Source organism: Indicator indicator, chromosome 24 (assembly GCF_027791375.1).
Source record: "Indicator indicator isolate 239-I01 chromosome 24, UM_Iind_1.1, whole genome shotgun sequence".
Lineage (NCBI taxonomy): Eukaryota > Metazoa > Chordata > Aves > Piciformes > Indicatoridae > Indicator > Indicator indicator.
The window spans coordinates 10465301-10490096 of NC_072033.1; the positions used below are offsets into that span (position 1 = coordinate 10465301).

The 24796-nt window shown below is 43.9% G+C and overlaps 1 protein-coding gene across 1 annotated transcript in view; it reads left to right on the plus strand.

The window, feature by feature from the left end:
* Positions 1-1495: 1495 nt before the first annotated feature.
* The window catches only part of GNAS (GNAS complex locus), a 143999-nt gene continuing 120698 nt past the window's right edge, over positions 1496-24796 (plus strand). Inside the window, exon 1 of the mRNA XM_054392028.1 lies at positions 1496-1751. Within this exon, the coding sequence (XP_054248003.1) occupies positions 1496-1751 (256 nt within the window). The remainder of the gene's footprint in view (positions 1752-24796) is intronic.

Consider the following 24796-nt stretch of genomic DNA (forward strand, 5'->3'; position numbering starts at 1 on the left):
TGATTTAAGGCCACATCCCAAGACTAGGGGTAGCAAAAGGTACAAAAAAGCGAGCTGGTTAGCTTACCAGGTTATCAGTGACCTCTGTGCTCAGCTCTGTCATTCCTGCAAGGCAGCTCCTACCCTGTCAAAGCTGTCTTGCTGAGTCAGCAACAGAAACACTCCAAGGTTTCATATAAGATATGACCTGCTCAGCCTTTTGGGCGGTTAGAGGCAAGAGAGGGTCACCACAGCCCGCTTAACAGATCTGTCCTTCTGATGACACAGAATTGCAGGATATTTTGAAAGATAAAGTTATGTTAAGAAGACATCTAACTTGTGAGAACTCACCAAAAGGAGAAAATGAGATTTCAGTGAGAACCATGCAGGCTGTTTGCAGAAGAAATGCTACAGCACAGATAGCTGGTTGGAAAGCTCCAACTCCAGAGTGCAGGATGTGTGGCCAGGCCCCAGAGAGCATTAGTCATAAGTAATGTGAATGTTCAGAGCTGGCTGGAGATGAGGATAAAATCCAGTATGACAAAGTTGGCAGTAGTGTGCACAGAGCATGCTGCCAGAGAGGGAGCATTACCACAGCTAGTATCAGCTCCCTGAGCCAGGTAGACTGATGGCAACTGAGGAGATGAAGTTGTAAGAAGGCAGATGCGGGGCCACCAGAGGACAGGGGGAGAGAGCTCCATCATTACCTTCTCCACTGGATGACGGCATTGGTAGAAAATAGTAAGAAGCCACTGTCAAATAGGTGTCTGTCAGGAAGTGATGAAGAACTGGGGCATGAAAATGGTTCATGGCTCGGTGGCACATCCCTACTTCCAGGGGGCTGGGGTGTTTGATGAAGGAGCTCTGCAGCGGTGCTCTAAGTGGAGACGAGCTCTGCCGGGGACCTGGGCTCTTCCCTCTCACCGCAGCATCCCCACCACATTCCGAGGCTGGGATGTCACCTCAGCTCCTGACCTGGACCCGTGTCTGGGGCGATAGCCTCTCCGAGGCTGGGGTGCGATATCAAACCAGCCATGGCTACAACGGTTTCGGGTGCTGGAGATGTGAATCGCTGACCGACGACTCTCCCGTGCCGTGTCCGCAGGGATGGACTGACCGGTGTCTTCCCCGCGGGGCAGAATCGAGAAGTGGGCGCCCGCAGAGCCTCACCAGCCCCCGGGGCGCGGCAGGACACCGGCACCTTCACCCGGCGGGGAGACGAGAGGTGCCGGTGGCCGTGTCGTTCTCCCCCCCCTCTCCCCCGGTCGCCCCGCCAACAGCGGGAGGCTGCGGCGGGGGCCGCTTTCCAGAGAATACGGTAAACTGTCCGCATCACGTGTGGCCGCCGGCCGCGGCGCGGGGAACCGGCCGAGGGGAGGGGCGGGACGGGACGGGACACAGCTCTCCGCAGCCCCGGCGGAGCGGGGACACTTTAAGAGGCCGCCGGGCGCCGCTGCCTTGCCTTGCCCGGCGGAGAGCATGCCCGTGGCACGGTAAGAGTCGGCACTCCGGTACCATGGGGCTGTGCTACAGCTTGCGCTCCCGCCTGGCCGCCGCGCACCCCTCCGCGCCCTACGGTAGCCGTGGCGGCGAGGCTGACATCCCCGCCTGCGCGACGGTAGGGGAACACGGGGACCCGCAGGTGCGGCACCGGCTGCGGCAGGACCTGGTGGCCAAAGAGCGGGCGGACAAGAAGCGGAGCAAGAGCATTGACAAGACGCTGAAGGCGGAGAAGCGGGAGTATAAGCAAACGCACCGACTGCTGCTGCTGGGTGAGCCAGGGTGGGCGCGGCGCGGACCGGCAGGTGCGGGGCGGCCCGGAAACTGCGGTCGGTGTCGGCGCCGGTGCCCGTGCCCGGCAGCCCCGTGCTGGCGGAGTGGGCGGCGGGGGCGGGGCGCTCACGTGCGCGGCCGTGCCTCAGGCTTCACCGCCGCCGGGCGGGCTGTGACCGGCCCCGCGGTGGGGATGGTGGCTCCGCTCCCGCTTCTGCAGGGGCTCGAGGCTCGGATGGGGGTGCGGCTGTGGCAGTGCTTGCAGCCAGCCGGGAGGATGCGACAGCTCTTCTCGCGCATCCCCGATAGAGGTACCTGCTCGCTCCCCACAGAGGTGCTGTGTCCGCGTTCCTCCCCAGGTTGATTTGGTGACATCAAGTCACTCACTGGGAGTGAAAGGGAGAGCTTGTAGAGCGAATTTTCTGTTTGGCGGAAGGCTGGGTTATTCTGTGTACCTTAATTTTTTGCGGTTGCCTTCTACGCCTCCCAGAATACACCCTGGGGAAGTTGCCGCCTCTGAGGCTCGTTTAATTCACCATGCTGCCTTGCACCAGCACCTTCTGACTGCGTGGAGCAGCTTCTCCCTGCCTGTGGGCTCTGCAGGGCTCCCAGGCAGGAGATGCTGTGACGCTGGGCTCCCTTCCCTAGGGGAGCTCTGAGGAAAGGCACCTTTTCTTTGTTTACTTGTGTACACTGATGTGTAAGCTTTACGGTGTGTCACCCCCATGAAAACTGTCATAGAAAGTAATTTATTGGCTTTCAGATAAGTCAAAGGAGTTTGGAAATGTTTCTACTCCCTGTTTGCCCAGCACACTGTAGGTGAAGCACAGATTGTCCTGCACAAGTGGATTGCTAAACAATTAACATCTTGCAATAATGGAGAGTATTTTCAAATGTCCACGAATAACTTCAGAGGCTCCTATCCCCTCAGGTGTGCATGGTACCCCATGTAATAAATCGCAAGATTTAGTCCTGATCTTTTCTGTATGTTTGTAGCCTGTAATTGAGGAGCTAAACTTTAAGGAGCTTTAGAAAACAATATTGGACATAGTTTTCTGAGTCTTAGTGGTAAAAGTTTTTATTCTAGAAGTACGGCTTCTTTTGATGTGGTTGTAGCTATAGTGATGTAAGTCTGATCATAAAGATATACTTTCTTCTTACGAGATGGGGGTTGAGCAATACTTGTGTAAAGACTGAAGCCTGTATGCTGTGCCTCTACTGGTAAGGAGTCATACCTCTAGCCAGCGTGACTCTCCTTTCAATCACAGGCTACACTGTAGGTATTTTACAGTTTGGGGTTGGGGTTTCTTGTAAAATGTATTTTGAGTTTGTTCTGTAGCAAAGAAGTGCTTGAAGGAAGAGCTGTGAAAATTGTTTTTTCTTTATAGATTAAATAAACAGGGAAACAACCCAAAACCATCCAGTAGGGTTAATTTTGATGTCAGTCTGCAAGATTTAAGTCATACAGGCTATCTGGTAGGCTTGTTTGCAGGAAGCAATACTTCAGTTGCCTGGTTTTCAATATTGCTCCTGACATGTTGCACCACAGAACTGTTGGTTGTTTTTTTTTTTTTTTTGGCAGAAATTATATTAAACATTGAGTGGGTTAAACAGCATATCCTAGCAGTTTGAAATCATCCACGGTGAAGCCAACAGAGCATTCTTCATCAAAGTACTAATTTATAAATCTGATGGATATGAGTCAGTGTTATGCTGGCAGTGGTTTATTATATTTCAGCCTGGATTTGAATAGCAGGAAGTCACTTTTTGGCCCTCTTATAAAACTTGGGATGCCTAAGACACCTATTTCCCTGCTCCTCACACAAGGACCATCAGTTTTCCAGTTAGCTTTCTTCTCTTGCTGTTTCTCCCCTTCATCCTGCTCTCACTCTGAGTTCTGTTTCTAAGCGGGAGTAAAAAGTTTGGGGTATATTTGGTTATACTTTATGCACATCTGCAGGTATTGCTGCCATCACTCAGTGTCTCTGTGATGAGACCTCTTGGTGGTCATGTGCAAACAACGCAGAACAGTAACACTGAATGAAGGGGGCAGGAGCATCTAGCTGGGATTTAAAGCTGCAGCTGAATGTTCTTCCAAGGAATGGAGTTAAGGTGGGGGAAATAAAAGACTGAAGAAGTGCAGAGCCAGGGGTGTCAACTTGCTTGAGGTTAAAGGCTCAGTGGCAAAAGCTGCAGTAGGTACTCATGGTTCCTTACTTGTGCTCACAACGTTTTAGGCTGATGTGCTCCTGCTTGTATGTATTGCTGACATGGACAGCAAAGGGCACACGGGTGGCTGCTTTTTCTTTGAGAGTATTAGAATTTAAATGAAAACTGCACTGATGCTTCAGGTCTGGTCTGTCCCCAAGTCTAGATGATGTTTAACATATGGCTGCAATAGTTCATATGCTTTCAAGGGCTCCAAAGCTGCCCTATGAATCTGGAGTGTTTCTTCCTAGCATGTGCTTGGCTGTACAGAACACTGCAAATGCAGAGGGGCACCAATGCCTGTACCCACCTGTATTCTGATGTTGTAGTGTCTATATAATGTATCTCACAGCTGTAAGCTCTAGTCTGTTAAGAGTGTTACTCAGATTAGTTCTCTTTAGCACAAGTGATACTTATGTTCCCATGTTGCAGATCCTTTCTTGGAAGGAGAAGTTCCCTGCTTTATGGGAGTGTTCAGGGATGTGCAGGGCATGGGTATAGTTACTCAGTGGATATTTGTATGTCCTGTTACTTGATTTTTAGGTCTATTTCATAATTTTTTCAGTCCTTTTTTCACCACCACAGACATATAAAGTGAATTCCCGATTCCTGAAGCTTCTCTTAATTTCAGTAGAGCAAAGATCTGCTCTATTTTTGAAGCAATAATCTGACTTTGTACTTGCAGGAGAGTAGCTTTCTCCTTTGTTTTTTGTGATAGGAAAATGCGCAATCGAGTGTAATCTCATTGGATTTTGTTTAATGTACTGTACAAGTCACAACTCTGAGATTACAATCATTGTTATGTTGGCAATGTAACATGAGTTCAGGGTTGCTACTGGGTATTGGAGGGTGACTTTTTTTTTTTTCCTTCAGTGCATGGTGATTGTCTTCTGTTTGAGAACTATCCTGGCTCTAAAACTGAAAGTATATGCCTATCGGGGAAAGGATTTTGAACTTTGACAGAAAGCAATTCCATTCTGTGTGTGCTTTCTAACTGATGACTGTAATATGAGTTGTCTTCTATCTTTTTTAAAAGCCTTTAAAGAAAAGCACGATTTAAGTTGAATTACAACAAATGTATGGAAACAATTATTCTCTTGTCTGAGGGGTTTTAATGTTAAGTTAGTGTTTTCCAACAAAACCCCACACTGTCCAAAGCTATTGCTCAGCTCTCCTGGTGTATGTCTTACGTTGCTGTGACCTTCCTCTTCTGTGATGTGTTTTGCTCTAAGGAAGTGAACTTGGGCTGGTCTCCTCTCGGTGCTTTGTAAATCTTTCTGTACTTAGTTTTTTGCTCTCTCAGGCTGAACACTTACGTGTATAAAAAGTACTTGTAGCTTATTCCTGTATTGAAAAGGAAATGTGGGTATCAGTGTATCAAGATAGATATATACACTTGTCATCTTAGATGTTTTTATTAGACTACAATGTATTAAATAGTTGCCATTCTGAATCTTACCTACAGCAGTGCCTAAGTAAAAAAGTTTCTAACAGAAATATTTATATTGGTAGAAATATTAATACAGGCCATGCAAATTGGAAGTTTTTATAGGGGGAATATATTATACAGGAAGAAAAACATACTTTAAAAAGCTAGGAAATATCACCATGAGGACTAACCACAGTCACCCTCTCTGTGCATGCTGCATGGTAAGCCCCTCCATACCATATAATTAAAGACTGTCTTGTATGGTTTACATTGTATTTTTTTTCCACAGGGCTGCTACTTCATTCAGGGCACAAGATGAATGTTGCTCAGTGAATGAGCAGCTATTCAATATTCTTATCCTCCTCATACAATGTGTCACCCTGTGCCCTATTTACGACACACCATCCATACCCTGTACTGAATAAAGAACTGTTGAACTCTTCATGGGATTTTTTTGTAGTGCTGATTACTGCAGGGACTGAATGCTTCATAAATGTCAGTGCATGGCACTGCTGTGAAATGAGGTGGTATCATTCTCCTTCTTTTGTAGATGCTGGAGAAGAAAATGCCACCAAAGACAAAATCTAAAGTTGTCTGAAGCTACTGCTGATCTTAGATGCTTGGCCTTTGTCTAATGCTTATTTTTTATCCTAGTTATCAACCTTTTTTTAACACTTGATGTGTGTAGAGCATGGAATGCATGGTTATGAACACTTAGCACTTTGCAGCACCAGCTCTAGATGCTCTGAAGTGCAACCCAGAGAGCAAGAAGCACAAGTGGATGCCTGCTATGGAAGAAGTGTGCTGCACAGTAGAACAAAGCTGGTCTGGTTCTTCAGGGCAGCATTTAATGGCAAATCCCACAAGATATCCTTTCTCTTGCTGTGAGTCCCTATCTTGCTTGCTTACAGGGGGTGGTTATCCTGGTGCTGCTTCTCTTGAGGAGGTGCTGCTTCTCTTGAGGATCGGGCAGGTGGGGAGGGAAGACACCCTGTTACCAAGACAGGCATGTGGTTAAGCACTTGATGAAATACCATCTCACAAGAGCCTGTCCCTGTTGACAATAGTTTCACTCACTTGCAACTGATTTGGTTTTTGTGCACCATGCATTATGGTCTGGAAGAGGAGGCATACACCCTGTAGAAAAGCTTATGACCCTCATTATTAGATTGTGTAAAAGACATACGGAACAGAGTATACTAAAAATGTAGCAGGAACCTTCATCCTGGCGCTTCCAAATTCTTGAGAACAAGATTTTTGACACTAAACACCTTATACGAAGCTGGTATTGAATTTCACTTTTAAGAAAAGCAGGAATAGGAAATAAAAAAAGCCCTGGGCTCAATCCTAGAGGCTGCTCTGCTGAACAACCTGCCCCCCTGCACACCATGGCAGCAGCTTACAGGGCAGTGGTACCCAGTTGTTCTCCAAATGGACTGTCATTAGTGGTGAAGGAATTATAATATTTTCCAATGGAGTTCCCAGTAACTACCAGACACTGTGAGTACACTTGAACATGAGTATCTCTGTGGTTTCCATCTGCCCAGTACTTTCCAGTGCAGACATGATGATCCTGCTGTGGACACCAGGAGGTGGTATGATAATTACAGGTCTTCCTTTACAATGAAGAGCCTCTGCAGCTCAAGTCCTACTCATTTCCCACTGCTGTATACAAAATGTGCTCTATAGCACAGTGTACTGCCTCTTCAGTTGGTAGACCAAGATCTTCTAGGCCTGGAGCATGCTCACCCTGAACACCTGGAAAGCTCTGCAAACTTTAACAAGGCTTTACCCAGTATCCAAACAGTGGTGGCTCCAGCTCTTCAGCACTGGCACCTCTATTCTTTAAATTGCTTTGTAAGATAGTTTCTCTTCTGCTCCCATTTTAAAATGTCACAGAAAGGAAACAGGCAAGCTACTCATCATAGCCGGGTTGTGGTGGTGGTGGTGTTTGTTTTTCTTTGTTTTGGTTAGCCTCAGACAGACACATGGTGTGGAGAGCTTCAGCCAGCATATTTGAAATTTGGCAAAGTCTGAGCTGCTTCAAATGGTCTGGCAAAGGAAGGTGTCAGGAAACCTACAGCAGTACTGCTGTAAAAGGGCTGCTTATGATGAAGGGCTGCTACTGGATGGCATACTGCATTGGTGCTAGGACAGTGTTCTCTGTATAGAGATCCAAACTGCAAAATTATTGCTTTCACAGTTACAGCTCATGCTGAAGGGATGCTCTGTGCATATATAAGCATGGATTTTTGTGGGAAGGGGGTGAGGAATCTGGGGAATCCCCTGATCCCTTGGACCAACCATGGCTGTGTGGTCACACAACAGCATGAACATACGTCACCTCTGCCCTTCCTTAGCATCCATACACTCTGTGTTTGTGGTAATCTGTATTAGTACTCATTAAATGCCTGGTGGGATAAAGATAATTATCTTCCACTGTAGGGAGGCTGCATTCATGTGTAACTATGGGCCTAATTTCAGTGTTATTAGAGACTTTTTTTTTTAATTATAAAGCTCCACTCCAGTAGTGCTCTTTTTGCTTACTGCTTTTTAACAGTTTATTTCATCTCTTGTTCTGAAGGTTGGTAGCAGCTTTTCCTTTCCATGTGTAGAAAGTGTGGCTGTGGCACCTGTTGGCATCTCAAGTAGTGAGGGAAGCCACCATGTTTCTTGCCTGGAAGAAGTTAGCCTCACCTACCACAGACATTGAATGGAGTCAAAAGTTGGTTATTGGGGCGGCTGAGACCAAAGTTTTTCTTTGGGAAGGGGACAATATCAGTCAAGGGGGTTTTCGGGTGTGAATAGGTGGCTTGACTTGAAAGGGAAATGCAAACTTGCAAAAAATCTGTATTTGCCTTTTTTGGGGGTTACAAAGAGGTTACCTGCTGAGCATAACATCAATTAAATGGTGATGCTTAGGTCTCATGCATGCTGTTACACTTTTTAACTAGTGGCTGCCATGCTAGGCTCAAACTACTGCTGGTTTAAGTGCAGTAGGACTGGCAAAAGCTTTTCATCTGATTGCTTTTCATCTCTTTCCAGAACAGACAAAATATCTTGATTGCTTCTGTGCAACTGTTCATCTCAAATTCAACTGTCTCCCATGCAAAGGTTTCTCTAGACCTGGCAATGTCATGGTTGGGACTAGCTGATGGAAAGGACCATCACAAGAGAGGGGAGGACTGAACCTGATTTGGTGCTTCTTAAAAGAAAAAATACTTTGGAAATAAAAGAAAATAAAGAAACAGGGAAACAGAGAGGAGACCCAAGTGCTTAGTATTATTTATAGTTTAGACTTTACTGCTGTAATAAAGTACAAGCAAACTCCTTCTGTCTGATTCATGAGGCACTTGTGAAGTTTTTGGAGCTGCCTACGGAAATGTTCAAATTCTCTCCAGTTTCTCAGCATTTATGTCCAGTGTATGTGTTGAAGCTGTGTTTGTTTTATCATGTGCATTAAAGAGGCATTTGGGGCAGCTCAGGCAGGATTGGCTGGTGCCTGAAGGTAGATTACCTGACCTAGAGAGTTTTTGTTTTCTTCCCTTGGGTTTGGTGAAAACCTTGCACTCTGAGTTAGAGAAGTAGCTTCCAGCTGTGACCATGCTGGTTTTCATACCTCATGTCTACTCACTTTTTTTTTTCCTGGTAGAAGAATCTCATAATTCCCTGTTAATCTTTGTTATTTATATGGCTTCCTTGGAAAGGAGGTATGAGAAGTTTCTCTTCTGAGTTTGCAGAATGCCATCCCACTTTAAGTCCAAATAAACATTAGGTGTATTTTCTTGGGAGACACTTTAATTTTAAAGCACTATTTTATACATGAGGTTCTGAGCACTCTGAGCTGGATCCTGCTGTCCTGGGCTGTTCTGCACAATGCTGCAATCCCACCCCTGCATCCCTGGCAGTAACTACACTGTTACTGTTATCCTAAGTGTCTTTTCACTGTCAAGGCAAAAATGGAGTACCCCAGGGATTAGGCTGTTTTCTTCATCCCTGTTGAGACTGAATGGGCTCCACCTTCATCTTCCTTTGCATAATGAAAGGAGTCTTGAGCCAGTGTTACAACCATGCTCATGCTTGTTGGTTGGTTAAGTGAGGAGTAGCTACAGGTTGAATTACCGTATGTGAGTGAGTGCCCTGAGGCCTCACTGTGCTACATCTACTCACTTGGGCACCATCAGAGAGCACGGCTGCCATCTCTGAGGGACGTGCTTAGTGTTAGCTTCTCACTAAAGGGAAGTTTCAGGCACCAAAACTGCTTATGGCAGTTTGACTGGGACACAGCTGTGTGCTCCTCTTCCTGGCTTTCTCTGAGTTGCTGAGCTCCACTGGCTTCTTCGTAGAAATGGCAAAGAGGTTTGAGTGCCTGGAACACAGAAAAAGCCTGTACTGGAAACCAGTAGCTGTCTTGCTTGTCCTTCCCCAAGCTATTATAGATCGTGCCTGCCCAGTGGTAGTCCCCAGAGAGTGGCTCCAGAACCCCTGGGCTGACTCTGAGCAATAACTCTGAGAGGGAGATGCTGCTGTGGAAATGAGGGGGGTAAAAGTGCTTTATAGAGTTTGTGCTTCTCTTGGTGACACCCTCATCACATGTTACACCACAGCCTCTTCCTCTTCCCTTCCCCACTCTCTTCCGAACACAATTTTCGGTTTGTGGGCTGTATTGGTTTGGTTTTTAATTTTTCCTGGTTGTTTTTTTTATGTTGAATTCTCAAGACTGTTGGTTAGCCAGGAGGTTTTCTGGAGTACTGGGGGATTTGTGGGTCTGAGACTTAAGAAGAGGAGGAAACAAGAGACACTGAGAAGCAGGACATGTTGTGAGCAGAAAAACTGCATTCAAATTTAGCCAGCAAAAAATGTCTGCTTAGGAGAAACATACTGTATAAAGCACTCTTGATGCTTTCCTTGCCTTATCTCCACACAGGAAATTCACAATTTGTTAGGTCAATTTTTTCTCTGTTAATTAAAAACATATAACAAATACTTTTTAGACTATAAGAACTGAAAGAATATTTTATTCTGCAAGCCTGCTTCCTTAACATTGTTTGCGCTCTCATTTCTCTCAGCTTTTGTGAAGTTTAGTCTCTTATCTGTAGCATTTTCTGGGTTTAGGTGGAGACTGATGCAGGTATTGATTTGCAGATCACAGAATCGCTTTGGTTGGAAAAGACAGTGAGGGCAGTGTCAGCTGTCCCTTCTGGAGTGTCCCATCAGCAAAGGGACAGCATGCCATCCGTGGACAAACTAATGGTGACACATCATGAAATCCTGCATAATCCACTTTGGTACAGAACCAGCCAATTTAGCCTGAGGATCACTATTGGGCCCAAACTGAAGGCTTACTGTATAAAGAATTTTAAGAAAATGTTACTTAAAACTTTTTCTGCTATTGCTCCTAGTAGAGTTCTAAGCAAAAACTAAATACTGCAGAGATATTTACCATTCAGGCTTATTTTGGGAGGGGGATGAGGAAAGGCCTGATAAGTTATGTACTTGACCACATGCAGTTAAAAATATTATTTGGAATATAAACTTCCTTGTCTGAAGACCAGCTTTATGCACAAAGTCAAAAAGCACAAGAAGCAGTTCTCCTCCTGGCCTCTGTAAGTATACCTTAATGCTGCTGAATCCTGGAAATTATGCAGGGCGTGCTTTTTGAATGTTGATTTTGACTTCTTGCCTGGGACCAAGTGTAAAGTCTTTCCAAGGAAATACTTAGAAGACTTGCAATGAGACCCAAAAGCTGCTGCCAAACCTTAGTTTTTAGAAAGGGAGTAAGGGGCAATCCAGCCTGTTAAAAACTTCCAGTTGTTTGTAATTAAATCCACTTCTTCTGTGCACAACAAACATATACTTAGAAAAAGATCATTTTACATAATACTTATGTGGTTTACTGCTGCTCTTCAGCTGCTAAAAATCAAGCAGTAGGTCTGCTATTTTAGTCTGGAAAGGTTACTGGAAGCTGGGAAGCCAGGACTGATGCAGCTGTGCCACCACAGTGGCACTTATCCAGTGGGGACACACAAATCAAGCCAGGGAATCCTTTTCTCATCATCAACCATCTTTCCCACCTCTAACTAGATGAAGTTTGTTTTGGATTGACAGGGTTGGGAATGAAAAGGAGGTAAAAATACCCTGTCCGCACATCCCTCCTTGCCAGCAGCACCACCACTCATGGATTTGGTGGAAGCTAAGGGATTGCAGGAGCTTCTCATCATGCTGCTTGCTTCTTTGAGTGCTGGCAGGAGACAGAAACACTAAACCCTCACAACTCTCCCTGCCCTGAGGTTGGTCTGCCACAGTTCATTCAGAATTGTTTCAAGTCCACTGCCAGAGGGTGGGGGTGTGTGTGGTGGAAACAGCAGCAGCTCTCATTGACATCTGCTTCTCTTCCTAGCTGGCATTCAGAAATGCCCCAGGGGTTGAAGAAACTGGTAGGTCTGTCAGAAAGTCCAGCACAGGTAACACCTTGCTAGGAAGCAAAGAGGCCAAAGCTTGAAAGAGATTTTCTACCCTCTTGTGCAGGGAAGTGATGCCACCGAGCTGGGTAATGTAACTGATTCCTTATGCCTCTGCCTGCATCCTGGAGAAGGGAGTCATTCAGGCTCCAGAGCAGTCTGTCTTGTCTGCAGTCATCTCTAGTTTTGTTGTTATTGTTGTTTAATGCCAAAGATCAAATTCTGTTTGTGTATACACATTTGTTATGGCCACAAAAGTGCCATCACAGTTTTCAGTGCTGGAACTTCGATTTTTGTCAAGCAAAGTACCTTAAAGATCTCTGACGTTCAGTTAATGAAGTTGCTTATAAACTCCTTTTGTTCTTTTATGTACTGATGTTCAGACTCATAGCCCTAACCAGGAGCTCGAACAAAAGCAGAAGACTGTTCCCACCAGTGTTGGACGAAATCTTTCAGAGCCTTGCCCAATGTGTGTGACTTTCCTGCCTTAGACCTCTTGCAGGTGGCAGCACTAGCTAGGTAGGGGACAGCCTCAGCGTGAGTTTATCCAGGAGGTAAACTTTGTATTTACCCTTGGCAAGGAAAGGAATTTTTTTGGGGATGACATGAAGAAATTGTAATTTTTTGACTGGGCTGCAGGTTGCAGGAACCTTTGGATACTGTGAAAGAATAGACACAAAGCATGGAAAGAGCAGAGCAGCAGCTGAGAGGTATTATCTAATAAGGGACACAAGAAAAAAAGATGAAGCCTTGCAGACCAGATTTGTTGGGATTTGAGATGAAAATCCTTGTTGGTTGCTGAGATTATCCCCCAGCATATGGCAGGGAATGTAACAGAGATGTAGAATTAGCTGCTAATGATCTCGACACCTCTTGAAAACAGATGTTTGTAGTCCTCTACAACTGTACGTGGTTTGGTTCAGTTGAAATCTGGATTACTCCACAAGAGGTTTGGTGTGGTATTCCCATTGATCTCACCCAGCATAGATCACCTCTTTCTTAGGAGTACTGCTGGAGTAACTTTATGTAAAATTGGAATTGGGAATTCCAGTTTGTCTTGTCTACTCCATCTTGTTGTCCCAGTTGGTTTGCCTGCTGCTCGCTTTCCACAGCTGCAGGATGTCAGATCTGCTGGCAGAAAAATATGTTAGTGTTTCTGAACCCCTGCCACTGACAGGGTGCTTTCTAAACCTTTTACTTTAACAAATGGCCTATCAGAACCTCTTTTTCTTTATCTGCTTCCCTCTGGATTCTCAGTCCGTTTTACAGCTGCTTCATTCAGAGCCTGCTCCCTTTCCTCCTGCTGTCATCGGTACAAAACTGGCACCATAGTGAACTTCTTGTCCCTGCTAGGTTTGCTGTTGTCTTTTCTATTGTTGTCTTCTCTCAGAACTAACTCAGCTAAAGGGAGTAAGTGCCTAATTTCCTTTCTGATGCCATAAACTATACATCAGGCCCTTTGCATCTCACTCAGCTGTTTCCTAATCATGGAGACTACTGAATTCATTGGTACCTCTGTTGCTTCCATGAAGTTTTCTTGGTAACTGTGTCTTTCTACCACATATACCCAGGGCTGGCCAAGACTTAACATTGATGCATGGAAAAATGCTCAATGCAACACCCTTTTTGTTACACAGATTCAAAGACTTGTTCTGTTTGGAAGAGACCTTTAAAGATTGGGTCCCACCATTAACCCAACACTGCCAGCTTTCCCATCAGGTAGTTTTGGTATGTCCTTACTCTGAGCTGTTGTTCACAAATACTTGACTCATCTTCTCCATGACTTAAGACACTGAAGTTTCTCACTCATGGATGCAGTTTCTTCTAGGTTCTAGAGAGCAGCTCTGTGGAGAAGGACCTGGGAGTCCTGGTAGATAACAAGTTATCCATGGGACAACAATGTGCCCTTGTGGCCAAGAGGGCTAATGGTGTCCTGGGGTGCATTAAGAGGAGTGTGTCCAGCAGATTGAGGGAAGTTCTCTTCCCCCTCTTGCCCTAGCAAGACCTCATCTGGAATTTTGCATCCAGTTTTGGTCTCCCCAGTGCAAGAGGGACAGGGATCTACTCAAGAGAGTCCACTGAAGGGCTACAAAGATGATTAAGGGACTGGAGCACATGCCCTGTGAAGAAAGGCTGAGAGACCTGGGGCTTTTTAATCTGGAGAAGAGAAGACTGAGAGGGATTTAATAAATGTTTATAGATATCTGAGGGCTGGATGTCAAGAGGAAGGGAACAGGCTCTGCTCCATTTCACCCTGTAACAAGACAAGGGTCAGTGGATATAAACTACTGCACGAGAGATTCCACCTCAGCATGAGGAGGAACTTCTTCACTGTGAGGGTCACATAGCACTAGAATGGGCTCCCCAGAGGGGTTGTGGAGTCTCCTCCTCTGGAGATTTTCATGACCCATCTGGACACATTCCTTTGCGACCTGTGCTAGATTCTATGGTCCTGCTCTGGCAGGGGGGTTGGACTCTATGATCCCTTTAACATCTTGTGATCCTCTTTGTAATCTTTCATTTAAGCAATCTGCCCTGATAATTATCTCACTATGCTTATATTTCTTTATGTGTCCGAAGGTCTCTTAATTTACTTACCTCAATTTGTGATATTGGAAGATATCCTCTTGGAGTTGGAAGCTTTTATTGTTCACAGAGGAAAAAAGTTCATTAGCTGTCAGTTCAGGTCATCTTTCTTCCACCCTTTCCTTCATGTGAAACTTCCTCTTGGACTTAATCTTTTAGAGCAACAGCAAGACCTTAACCTCAACGTTTCTTTGTAAGTTAAATTCTTTTGACCTGTCGTCATCTTCATTACGAAGCTTCACACGCTGCAGTACAATAATATTTTTCTTGTGGTGCAATGAACAGCATTGAAGAGTCTGTTCCAGATGGGGTCATTTTTTCTCTAAATTAGCAACTGTCTTAATAGATGTTTTCTGTGGCTTCCAAACTATGTGATATTGCTTGAACAAAAATGTAATTCCACTGAGAGATTTCAAGATCGACTTCAGCTGGACTTCCAGAAACAGGGATTTTTTCACATTTACTTTCAGAGTCAAAACAAGCAAGCTAGAGCACTGTGTTTGTGTTTTGAAGCTGCATCTTCAGAATCAGATTGAAAATATGAATGTTCTCTGGTATGTTTTTCTCACAGAACAAAATTTTCGTGCAGGCTTACATGCTAATGTAAGGGTTCAACTACAGCAAATGTGTCTTGAAACAGGTGAAATATTTCTTTGTGTCAAAAGTGGAAAGCCCAGCTCTTTGCACTCAAACTTGTGGTTAACTTCCTATCATTTTTAAAATAATCATTTGAGAATGCAGTTTTAATTTGGACAACTTGCTTCCAAGGCCAACAGAGTCATTTATTCACTTGAAACGTCCTTGAAGGAAGTTGTAGCCATGCTGTGGGCTAACATGCAAACTCCTCAGTGGTGGCTGCTTCAGCAAGACGTGAGCGGACTCTCAGGAGCATTTGTTTGACTTCTCCTTTGTCAGCAACATCCCATGATGAATGTGGAAAATGCAGTAAATAATCAAAAATCCACTAGGATATGCTACAAGCTTTAGGGTCACAGCTATCTTCTTACAGATTTAAACTCCTAAGGACAAAACATAAATCAAGAAGCCTCAAACCCTCAGGGTTTCTGAGTCAAGAGACTGGATTTCAACCCTCTGCAGTGGCAGGGAAGTTGTTACCTGAAATACGAGAGAGGGCCAAATGGAACAGCAGAGAACAAGAAACTCTGGGGGTTTGGTGTGGTGGTGTTTTTTCTTAAACAAAACAGGACCTAAACACTTTTGACAAACACAAGTTGTGTAGTTCCATACAATCCTAACCTGTAAGTTTTTTAACAGTAACAATAGATTGAACTCAGTCATTGTCTTTCACTGGGGAATTGGGAGTTCATCTATGTGACTCTGGAAAATGTTGGATGATACCTGTCAAGGTTTGTTCAGAATGAAAAGCACTCAGTAACCCAACAGGCAAATGACTTGTGGTTATTTTCACCATGTTTACCACCAGGGAAAGCTGTCCTTTAAAGAGCCTGGAAAGTATGAGAACCCTGAGCAAGGATGCAGTTCTCAGTACAGATGGTTTTGCCTGAGTGACAAGAATAATGTCATCCCGGCATGCCAGGAACCTACAAGTTTTGGTGACTGCAAGAAAAGTGGGAATTGATCTTGTACCACCAGTAGTCAGTACAGTGCCTAGATGTAGCTGCTTTGTGGTTTGTTGTGTGGGTTGGTTTTGTTTTTAATCCCCAGACTTCAAACAATCTTTATTAATAAAAATAAATAAGCTTTATTATTTAGAACAAATTCCATCAAATGATTGATTTTTGTTATATCAATTTTTTATTTGCTAATCCACACGATGGCAAAACTTTATTTTGACTACTCTTATTTAGTTTTCAGACTATCAGTTTCAAATAGTTGGATTTAATTTTTTTCAGAGAAATTCCAAGAGTTCTAAATGGTCATTCACTTAAAATCATGGGCATGGTCAAGAGCTAACTATTAAACTTAAACCTGTCCTGTAAGTTTTTTGCGGTTACAGGATCTGTCTACTGCTTTTGAGGTGGAGATTTTGCAGTTTGGTCCCATATTCTTCTTGTAGCTCTGTGTCTATCCTGACACATCTGTCCTGAGCCATCAGTATACTCAGGTGTTCCCCATGTTAGGCAGGTCTTTTTTAATGCTAAAACCGGAAGAGCTGTTCCAGTTTTTAAAAATTTCACCAAGTGAAAGGCCCTGAACCACCTCCAAACCTTGGTAACCAGCATCACAACAGAAGTGCTTTGGAGGAAGGGCAGCTGTCACCCGGTTGGTGATTTACAGGCTGTGTTTCGGTGAACAGCCTGGTACAGGGTAGTATGTTCCAGCTCGAGAGTGAAGACAGAAAACAAACTGGGCAAGACCTGATTCTGAGCAAGAATAGCTCTTTGTGCTTGTGCACTCGGAGTTGAGCACGTTTTCTGTTGGAGCACAAAAATGTCTCATCCTTTCACACTGGAAGCCTGAGATGCTCTTGGAGCTATTGTATTTCAGGAGAGAAAGTGGGATTTTTGTGTAGCCAGAGTACTAACACTGTGCCTGTGGGGTGGGAGGGAATCCTGCCAGCTCTCCATGGGAATAGAGCTGGGAGTGCATCCATTTCTTCCATCTTTGGGGGTAGTTAGGTTCGGTTGAGCTCTCCTGCAAAGATGTTGCAAGAACAGTGCATGTCTTGGTCATTAGGAATATGTCCATGTTGCATTATTAGATGAGGTCTCTCTCTTCATTTTAGTTTTATCCTCCATCCTCAACCCACTGTGCATAAAGAAGATCCTGCTTGTGTCACCTGGGGAAGCCGCACTTTTCCAGTGCTTCCCAAAGTTCCCTCCAGGAAGAGATTGTTACATCTGACCCAGATGCTTATGGGAAACAAAATGTCTCAGCACAGTGAGTTCATGGAGAGACCCTCACATGCAGGAGCTGATCACAGCAGTGAGGACAGTGGGGAGAGGCTTTTCCTTGGGTTAATTCCAGTTGACAGCCAAGTACTTGGGTTTTAGATAGTATGAGAGAGCCAAATGCTGGCTGGCCCTCTTTACAAGCTGGGCCTTTCCATTTCTCAAGTGGGAGTGCTGTTCTTGGACCTCTAAAACCTCCAATAAATTTTCTCCTTCTGTTCTTTGATTAAGGATTTGTTTGTCGACACTTCAGTGGGCTGTAGCTCTAACTACAGCAGCCCTTGTGTCAACCAAGGCAGAGCTTCTCACTGTTGATAGTTCCTGGCTTTGTGTCTGCTTCCTAGATGTGGTCTGATAGAGGTTTTAATGATCTTGTAAGTTATGAGTTGCAATAATTCTCAGTACAAAAGTTAATGAAATGTTGGGGGGTTTATTTCTCCTACTGTCCCCTGTGCATATCTCTGGACCAGACAGATGAACAGCAGTAGTGCTATGCAGATATCTTCATCAAGTGTTTGTTCTAATAGTTTGCCTGCAAAAAGTAGAAGTGTAGGATGAAACAGAAAGCTCCAACTTGCTCAATAAACATTTAAGAAGTTAGTTCTGCATATATTTTAAGATAACTTTTCAATGGAAAATAACTGTCTGACTGATTTTTCCAATGAACTAAATGTGGCATAAAGTTCACATTTACATTTCTTTTTATAGCTCAGAGGGTCTCATCTTAAAGGGGTTTTAATAGGTGCCAAATGTTCTCAGTATCTGTCAAGGTCAATTACAGATGAGATTTGTTATTTTATTTTAATTTTTTTTCATGGAACAGGAAACATGAAGCATCTTATTGGAATTGTTCCTAGAAGGTTTGAACTTAGGGTTTTGTATGTCTTGGTAAAATGCTAAGTCTGAAGCAAATTACTATGCTGGCTGTTAACAGCGGATTCCAGCTGTGCTGGTTCTGTAGGAAAAGATATGAGATTGAAAGATTTCCAGTGCTGCCAAATGGAGATCTCTTGGTAGGTAACTGATCCCAGGAGCAGCTTGGCTGTCGGTCTACCTGCCCTTTCCAGTCAAGTTCAGCCTTCTTGAAAGCTTCAGCAAGCCAAAACTCGGGTAAAATGTGCTGCTCTGGTTTCCAGCCATGAACACAGAGATCAGTATCATGTCACAACTAGAAGAACTGTTAAAATTGGACGTGCAGTGTTTGTTATGACTTATTTTTAAAGCTAAACTCTTAACTAATCACAGAACAATAGAAAAGAATCATTTATTTGCAGATAAGGTACCAAGTTATTTTGTGCTCTGTTCTTTTTTGTGTGTTACTTTTTTTTACAAATGTGGATTTTAATGCATTTTTCATTGACTGCTTTCCCTTTCTTAACTTGGTCCCCTCATTTTTACACTTGCGGATGATTTTGGCCATATAAGCAGCAGTCCTTGCAGTCACATTGTTTGTTTTTTTTTTTTATAGGACTGATGCTGTAGTTGTCTCTAACCTTTGTCAAAACAGTCTGTATGTTTTAGGATGTGTTGTCCACACATTTGCTTTAAGATATTTCTGCTTTCTCTAAATTAAGGTCAAGCATATTCTGAAACACAGCCAAGGACATTTGAAATATTAAATTCTTAAGGACAGACAACTGTTGAATAAAACAACGGGGAAAATACAGTACTGCAGGAATACAAAAAATGTTGTGAAAGCTCATTTCAGTCTTCACTGATCCATTTTACTCTTTCTCTGTTCAGTAGTCAGTAGTATTTGGAAATTCAAATGTAAAACTGTCCATTTTATTCCCCCCCAATAGGTTTTGAGACAACCATATAATTAATAAACCACTACACTAAAAAGTATTGAGCATACCATTCAAAACCAAGAAAAATACCAAAGTACAGAAGTCCTATGGTTAAAAAAATGATGTTATGAAATCCAACATTGCATTGACAGTACTTCTGAACAGAGTTTTCTCAGACTGGCAAGTTATAGCTTAAGTCAAAAGTCTGTTTTTTCTCCAGTCTATTTCACATCAGAGCAGGGAAAAAAAGGAGGGGAATGAGTTGCATTAATTCAGATAAAGAGGAAAAATTACCATAACCCACGGGGACTGTAGATGTCCATGACCCCACACTGGAGGTAAATGTGGACTTGGGGTAGAATCTGAAGAAAGCAATCACTAATATGGGTAGATTTGGGATCTGGCATTGAGCATCCCAAACTGCTCCTCAGCATCCTGCTGGACCTGGCTCCAGCAAGAAGAAAGGTGTGAAGGTTGCAGTGGAGCATGAAGTGGGTAGAAAGTGGAAAAGGGATGTGAGTTTATTCGTGAGGGCCAAAAAGTCTTTGCAGGGAGGATGCTATTAAAGACCAGGGAAAACAGCAAAACAGTGTCATCAGTCTGCCCATAAAGGTCAACAGCGACTCATGATCTCCCTTAAGAGAAAGTGGTGTTTGCATCTTCAACCCTAATCTTTTTAGTTTGTAATTCCTTGAACAGATACAGTTTCTCACACCTTCTCCTTTCACCCAAATAAATTACACTGAAAAAAAAAAATTCCGAATTAAAGTGTTTTCTTATCCTCCTGCCACTTTTATCAATTTGTGAAGATATTTGAAAGGATAACTAGGTGCCAACCTTGAATGCTAAATGTTAGTCCTAGCTTCTGCTTATTGTTTATCAAAATAGTCAGGCCACTGTGTAACAGCAGCAGTGTAAGTAAATGTCAACATGGGTCATTGATGTTGTAACAGAAGACTTTAATTCGTGATAACACTAAGTAGAGGTTTTTAGGGTGAGTTAATTTTATTGCAGCAGCGCCCTCAAGTGCTGTGACATTTAAAGGTCTGATAGTGTCTCTCCCACAGGACACTGGGGGTTTATTAGCTGGGGCTTGATTCTTTAGCCTGGTCAAGTCAACCAAGAACACATAGGTTATTTTGGTGTAATTTTGAGTGCTCGCATAAATCTAAGACTATTTAATAATAGTATGAGAAGAAGTGTGCTGGTTTTGCAGTTTCTTTTTTAATTGTTCCGTGGTAAGGAAGGTGTTGTTTGGTAAGGACCAGTTTGGTTGGAAGTGATGGTAGAAGGAGTCCTGGGCAGAGGAGCTTTTTCAAGTCAGTGATGAGCCAGGTCCTGCAGGATACCAGTTTGTAGTTTGGGATATTTGGTGCCAGCAGAGCCCAGTGCATAGCTCTATAAACTGCTCTTCAGCTCCCACAGCCCTTTCTTAGTTTAAGTTGTTGACATAATGGAACATATTTTTTTCTGGTGTCACTCACTACCTTAATGAAGAATTTATCTGGATTTAGATGTGGTGTTCATTTTGTTCTGGGATAACCCTATCTGGTAGGCTGTGGACCATTACACTGTTTCTAATGTTATACACTGTATGGACATAACCATAGCAGTATAAAGCTGTGGTCGTTCTGCTAGAGATATTACACCATCCTAAACATACCAGCACCATTATGGTTCTGCAAGGAGCCTGTAGCCCCTGTACTTGCTGGACTGTGGTTTTCCCAGCAGAGTTCCAGCTGTCCCTGAGGTACCTAATGCAGTGAGCCAGTTTGTAAGCCTGCTCTTCAACTCCAGAGCAGTAAAGCCAGTCACTTCCCAAATTGCAGCATCTGCTTTAATTTTCTGACAAAGCTGGCTCTGATTTCCTCCATTCTCTAGAATTCCCTTCTGCTAAGCCCTTCCCACCTCTTGTCTCCCAGCAGGTATGATCAAAGCAGGTCAGGTCACCTGTGTTCAAAGGCAGATTCGATGAGTGATACTGGTGTGTCTGGAGAAGTGAATTTAGCCTGAGAGAATGATTGCATGGGAGAAATGCAATCATAGCACCTAGTAATTACCTGTATCCACAAAATGAACATTTGAGCCACCGCTGAGAACAGAAGGTGTCACTTGCAGCACTCCCTGGTAAAAACAATGCCCTTTCCTCCTAATTCTTAAGGAGCATTTTTTATAGATACGATACTTCAAAGCCTCTATTTTATATTCCTTGCATATGCTATTCAAATGTGTATTTTATATTGTCCTTTTGGTGTGGGTTTCTCAGGATCCAGAGGGAATAGCAATTGCAATAGCGATAGCAATCTGTGGAATGAAGAATTGCAACATTTGGGCCATACCCACTCTTAATATTTGAGTCTTGAATGAGCATTTCTAGAACAAAACAGAAAGAAAATAAGAGGTCAGAGGAAAGAAAATTTAGAAATCATTCAGTTTTTTGACTCAAGAGAAAAATAAAATAGTGAGACATCTTTAAAACAAACAAACATAAAGGTCAGTGGGCATCTGGAGATCCAGTAGCCCGGGATCACTTGTACCACACAGTTTTGCTGCAGAAGACACTCACTAACTTCACACCCTGTATTGCAGGGACAACTTTCTGTGTTTCCTTTGTACTTGCTCTGGCATCACACTCTGAAAAAATAGGGGAGGGGGGGAAATGGGAAGAGTGCAACTTAGTGAATATATGGCACACCTCCAAGAGGAACATGACGAGGGAGTTTGTTTTTGCTAACAGAAGAGGGGGCCAAAACTGCAAGGACTGAGGGTAGGTTTCAGGTTTTTAGGTTAAGAAAGGGAGAGAGAGAGAACGGGAAATAGCCAGGTAAGTGAAGGAGCAGCAGAGAGGACTGAGCAGGTTTGCAAGCCTGCGTGGCTGGGAAGCAGTTGAAAATAAAGATTTACTTAGGGCTCAGGCTGAGGAGTGGGCTGTGAGTGAGAGGAGCTCCTGGCAGGAGAGGACGAAGAGGGAGCTGACTTGGCAAATCAAGGAGTTCAGGAATACCAGGGAAGCTGTGACCCGGGAGCCAGCTGGGATAAGGACTTACTGGCTCAGGATACTCCCTACTAAAATAACCCTTTCAATACATGTTCAAAAGACAGATGTCAGCACTAGAAAAGCTTGATGTGTTTTGTAGCTGCCCAGCTTCATCCTCTTGGGTAAAAACTTTGGTCTGTGGGTACAGTGTTCTACAGGGGAGACAGGGGAGGCCAGTCAGCCTGCCCAGAGCAGCGGGGGCCATGCCTCTCTAACTCCAGGTATGGCCACCACTGTCCTCTGGCTATGTTTTTTACTGTAGTTTTTTACATCAGAAATGGGTTATTTGCAGCTCAGCTGGGGGTCAAAAAAAAAAAAAAGTTCCTTGAGCTATACTTCACCTTAATAATAATAATCCAATTGCTGTAAGGTTAGCAGACCAGCATATATTCATACTTTGGGTAAAGTTGTACTTTGTCTTACTTCTGCTTTTGAAACCCGGAGAGCATAATGCTTCCATGGCAAATTCAGGCCCTCTGGAGAGACTGCCACTCTCTGCCTTGTTAGAAAGTGCTCCCAGCCCTTGGGCTGTGCTCTCTCTTGCTCTGACAAGTATTTTGCACAGCACAGCAACTACTACAGATAGGTTTCTCATGACAATTTTGTCCAGGGATGCTTGCATCTTCCTGTGTCTTCTAAATGTGTGCTTGAATGGCATTCCACAGCAACTGAGTGAATAGATAAAAAAGGATAATCTGGATTTCTTGCAAACACAGAGACAATTACAACACTGATAGCAATGTGGCAGTGAAGTTTCCACTTCCCTGCTTTAAAGCATCTCCCCCTAGAAAGGCATGTGCAGAACCACTGTGTTCTGATATTAGTGACTTTCAGGATCATGGTGTTCTGTGATTTGCTTCTAGCTTTTCTGAAAGCAGCTTAAAAATTGCATTTGCTTGCTAATGTCAGATCATGGGGGGTGGTTAGCATACCAGTAGCAGACAGCTAAAAGCTGGTGGAAACTAGTAGAAATCTGTATATCATAATAAAACTTGTATGATGCATATGATGAGCACAGCCCTGAGAAATGTTTGACCAGCTTACTGCATGTCTGTTTTGGTGATATGTGAAGTTTTGGAAAGGCACTGGTACACATGGACACTTTTTGTTCCTGTATAAACAAAGGGAAGTGAGTGTATACGTGGTGGAGCTATGGAGGGAAAATACAGCCTGAAAACTCTTCTGCAGACAAGCATGATGTGATGTGATTTCCTACTGAGAAGCCAAAATCAAGAAGAGTATCAGAAAAGCAACTGAAATGGGGCTGTTAGGAGGAATAAATGTAGGTAACACTGTTGCCAGCTGTTACAGTATTCCTTTTCTCTGGATCCCACTGCAGTTACTACTTTTTTCCTCAGCTACAATCCATGGAGCGCTGGCACTGAACTTCTGCTGTCAGTCCAAACAAACCACATTTTCTAGCTCTTAAGAGTACTGAGAAATATTTCAGCTGCACCCAAAAGACTTGTAACTGGAAGGTACATTTTCCTTTAAAGTCTCATAACATTGGGAGGATTTGACCCCTTATTTCTAAGTGACTGGGGATTGCACATTTGTGATAAACTACACTAAAATGCCATTGTTTGCTGATGTAGTTTTTTTGTTGCTGCTTCTCAGTGACGTCTAAGTTGTCATCCTGCCTCTGAACCAGGATTCTTTGTTTCAGTAGTAAGAGAATGAGGCAAGGAAACCTGTGCTTCCAGGAGAAGAAATTTTAAAACAACAAAGTGAGTTGCTGTTAAATGGGAGGTGGCATTACTGTGGCACCTTTCCCAAAACATGAAGGTGTGGCTTCCACTGAACCGAGTGCTGGGCTGTGCCCTTGGGACTTTGTTTTAGTCCTGCAGCTCGTTCTGCTGCACATGCAGTTCCTGAGTCCTGCACAGGTGCTAATGGAAATTTTTACCATCAAATTCAGAAGGTGTTAGTGAAGGAATAAATCCCACACTGGTAAAATCTCCTGTGTGAATAATTACTGCAGATAACACCATGTATTTGTGTCTGCCAGTTGTGGTGCCACTTGTAAACCAACTCCTGTTGCTGACTCTGGCATTGCCCTTGAGCCAGCTCCAGTCCTTGTCTATCTGCAAACCCAAAAACCATGCCTGCAATGGTCTGGAGTCAAACCAGCAGCTGTTTCCAAGCATGATTTCTAGAGCTGCCTCTAAATCGACATCTAGATTCATTTCCAGTGTCCACCTCTGTGCACAATTCTAAAGTTGCTTCCAGAACAACCTTCAGACCTGCCCCTGACACTAGGTTTGTAGTTACTCCCACCCCTCCTTATGGCCCCAAGCTACACCAGGAGAAGTTTAGGCTGGGTATTAGGAAAAAAATTTTCACTGGAAGGGTTGTCAGGCATTGAAACAGTCTGCCCAGGGAGGTGGTTGAGTCACCGTGCCTGGATGTGTTTAAAAGCCATGTGGATGTGGTTTAGTGGTGGACTTGGTAGAGTAGGGTTAATGGTTGGACTCCATGATCTCAAAGGTCTTTTCCAACCTAAATGTTCTGTGATTCTAGAAAGAATTCATGTGTTGCTCACATACAGAGCCAAGCTGGAGCTGCTTCTGGAGCCCCCTCTTTGCTGTATGCTGGGAGAGGTCCTACGCTGCCTTGGGGCTGCCTGCCAGTCCCTGACCACCTCCATTTCCCTGCTGCCT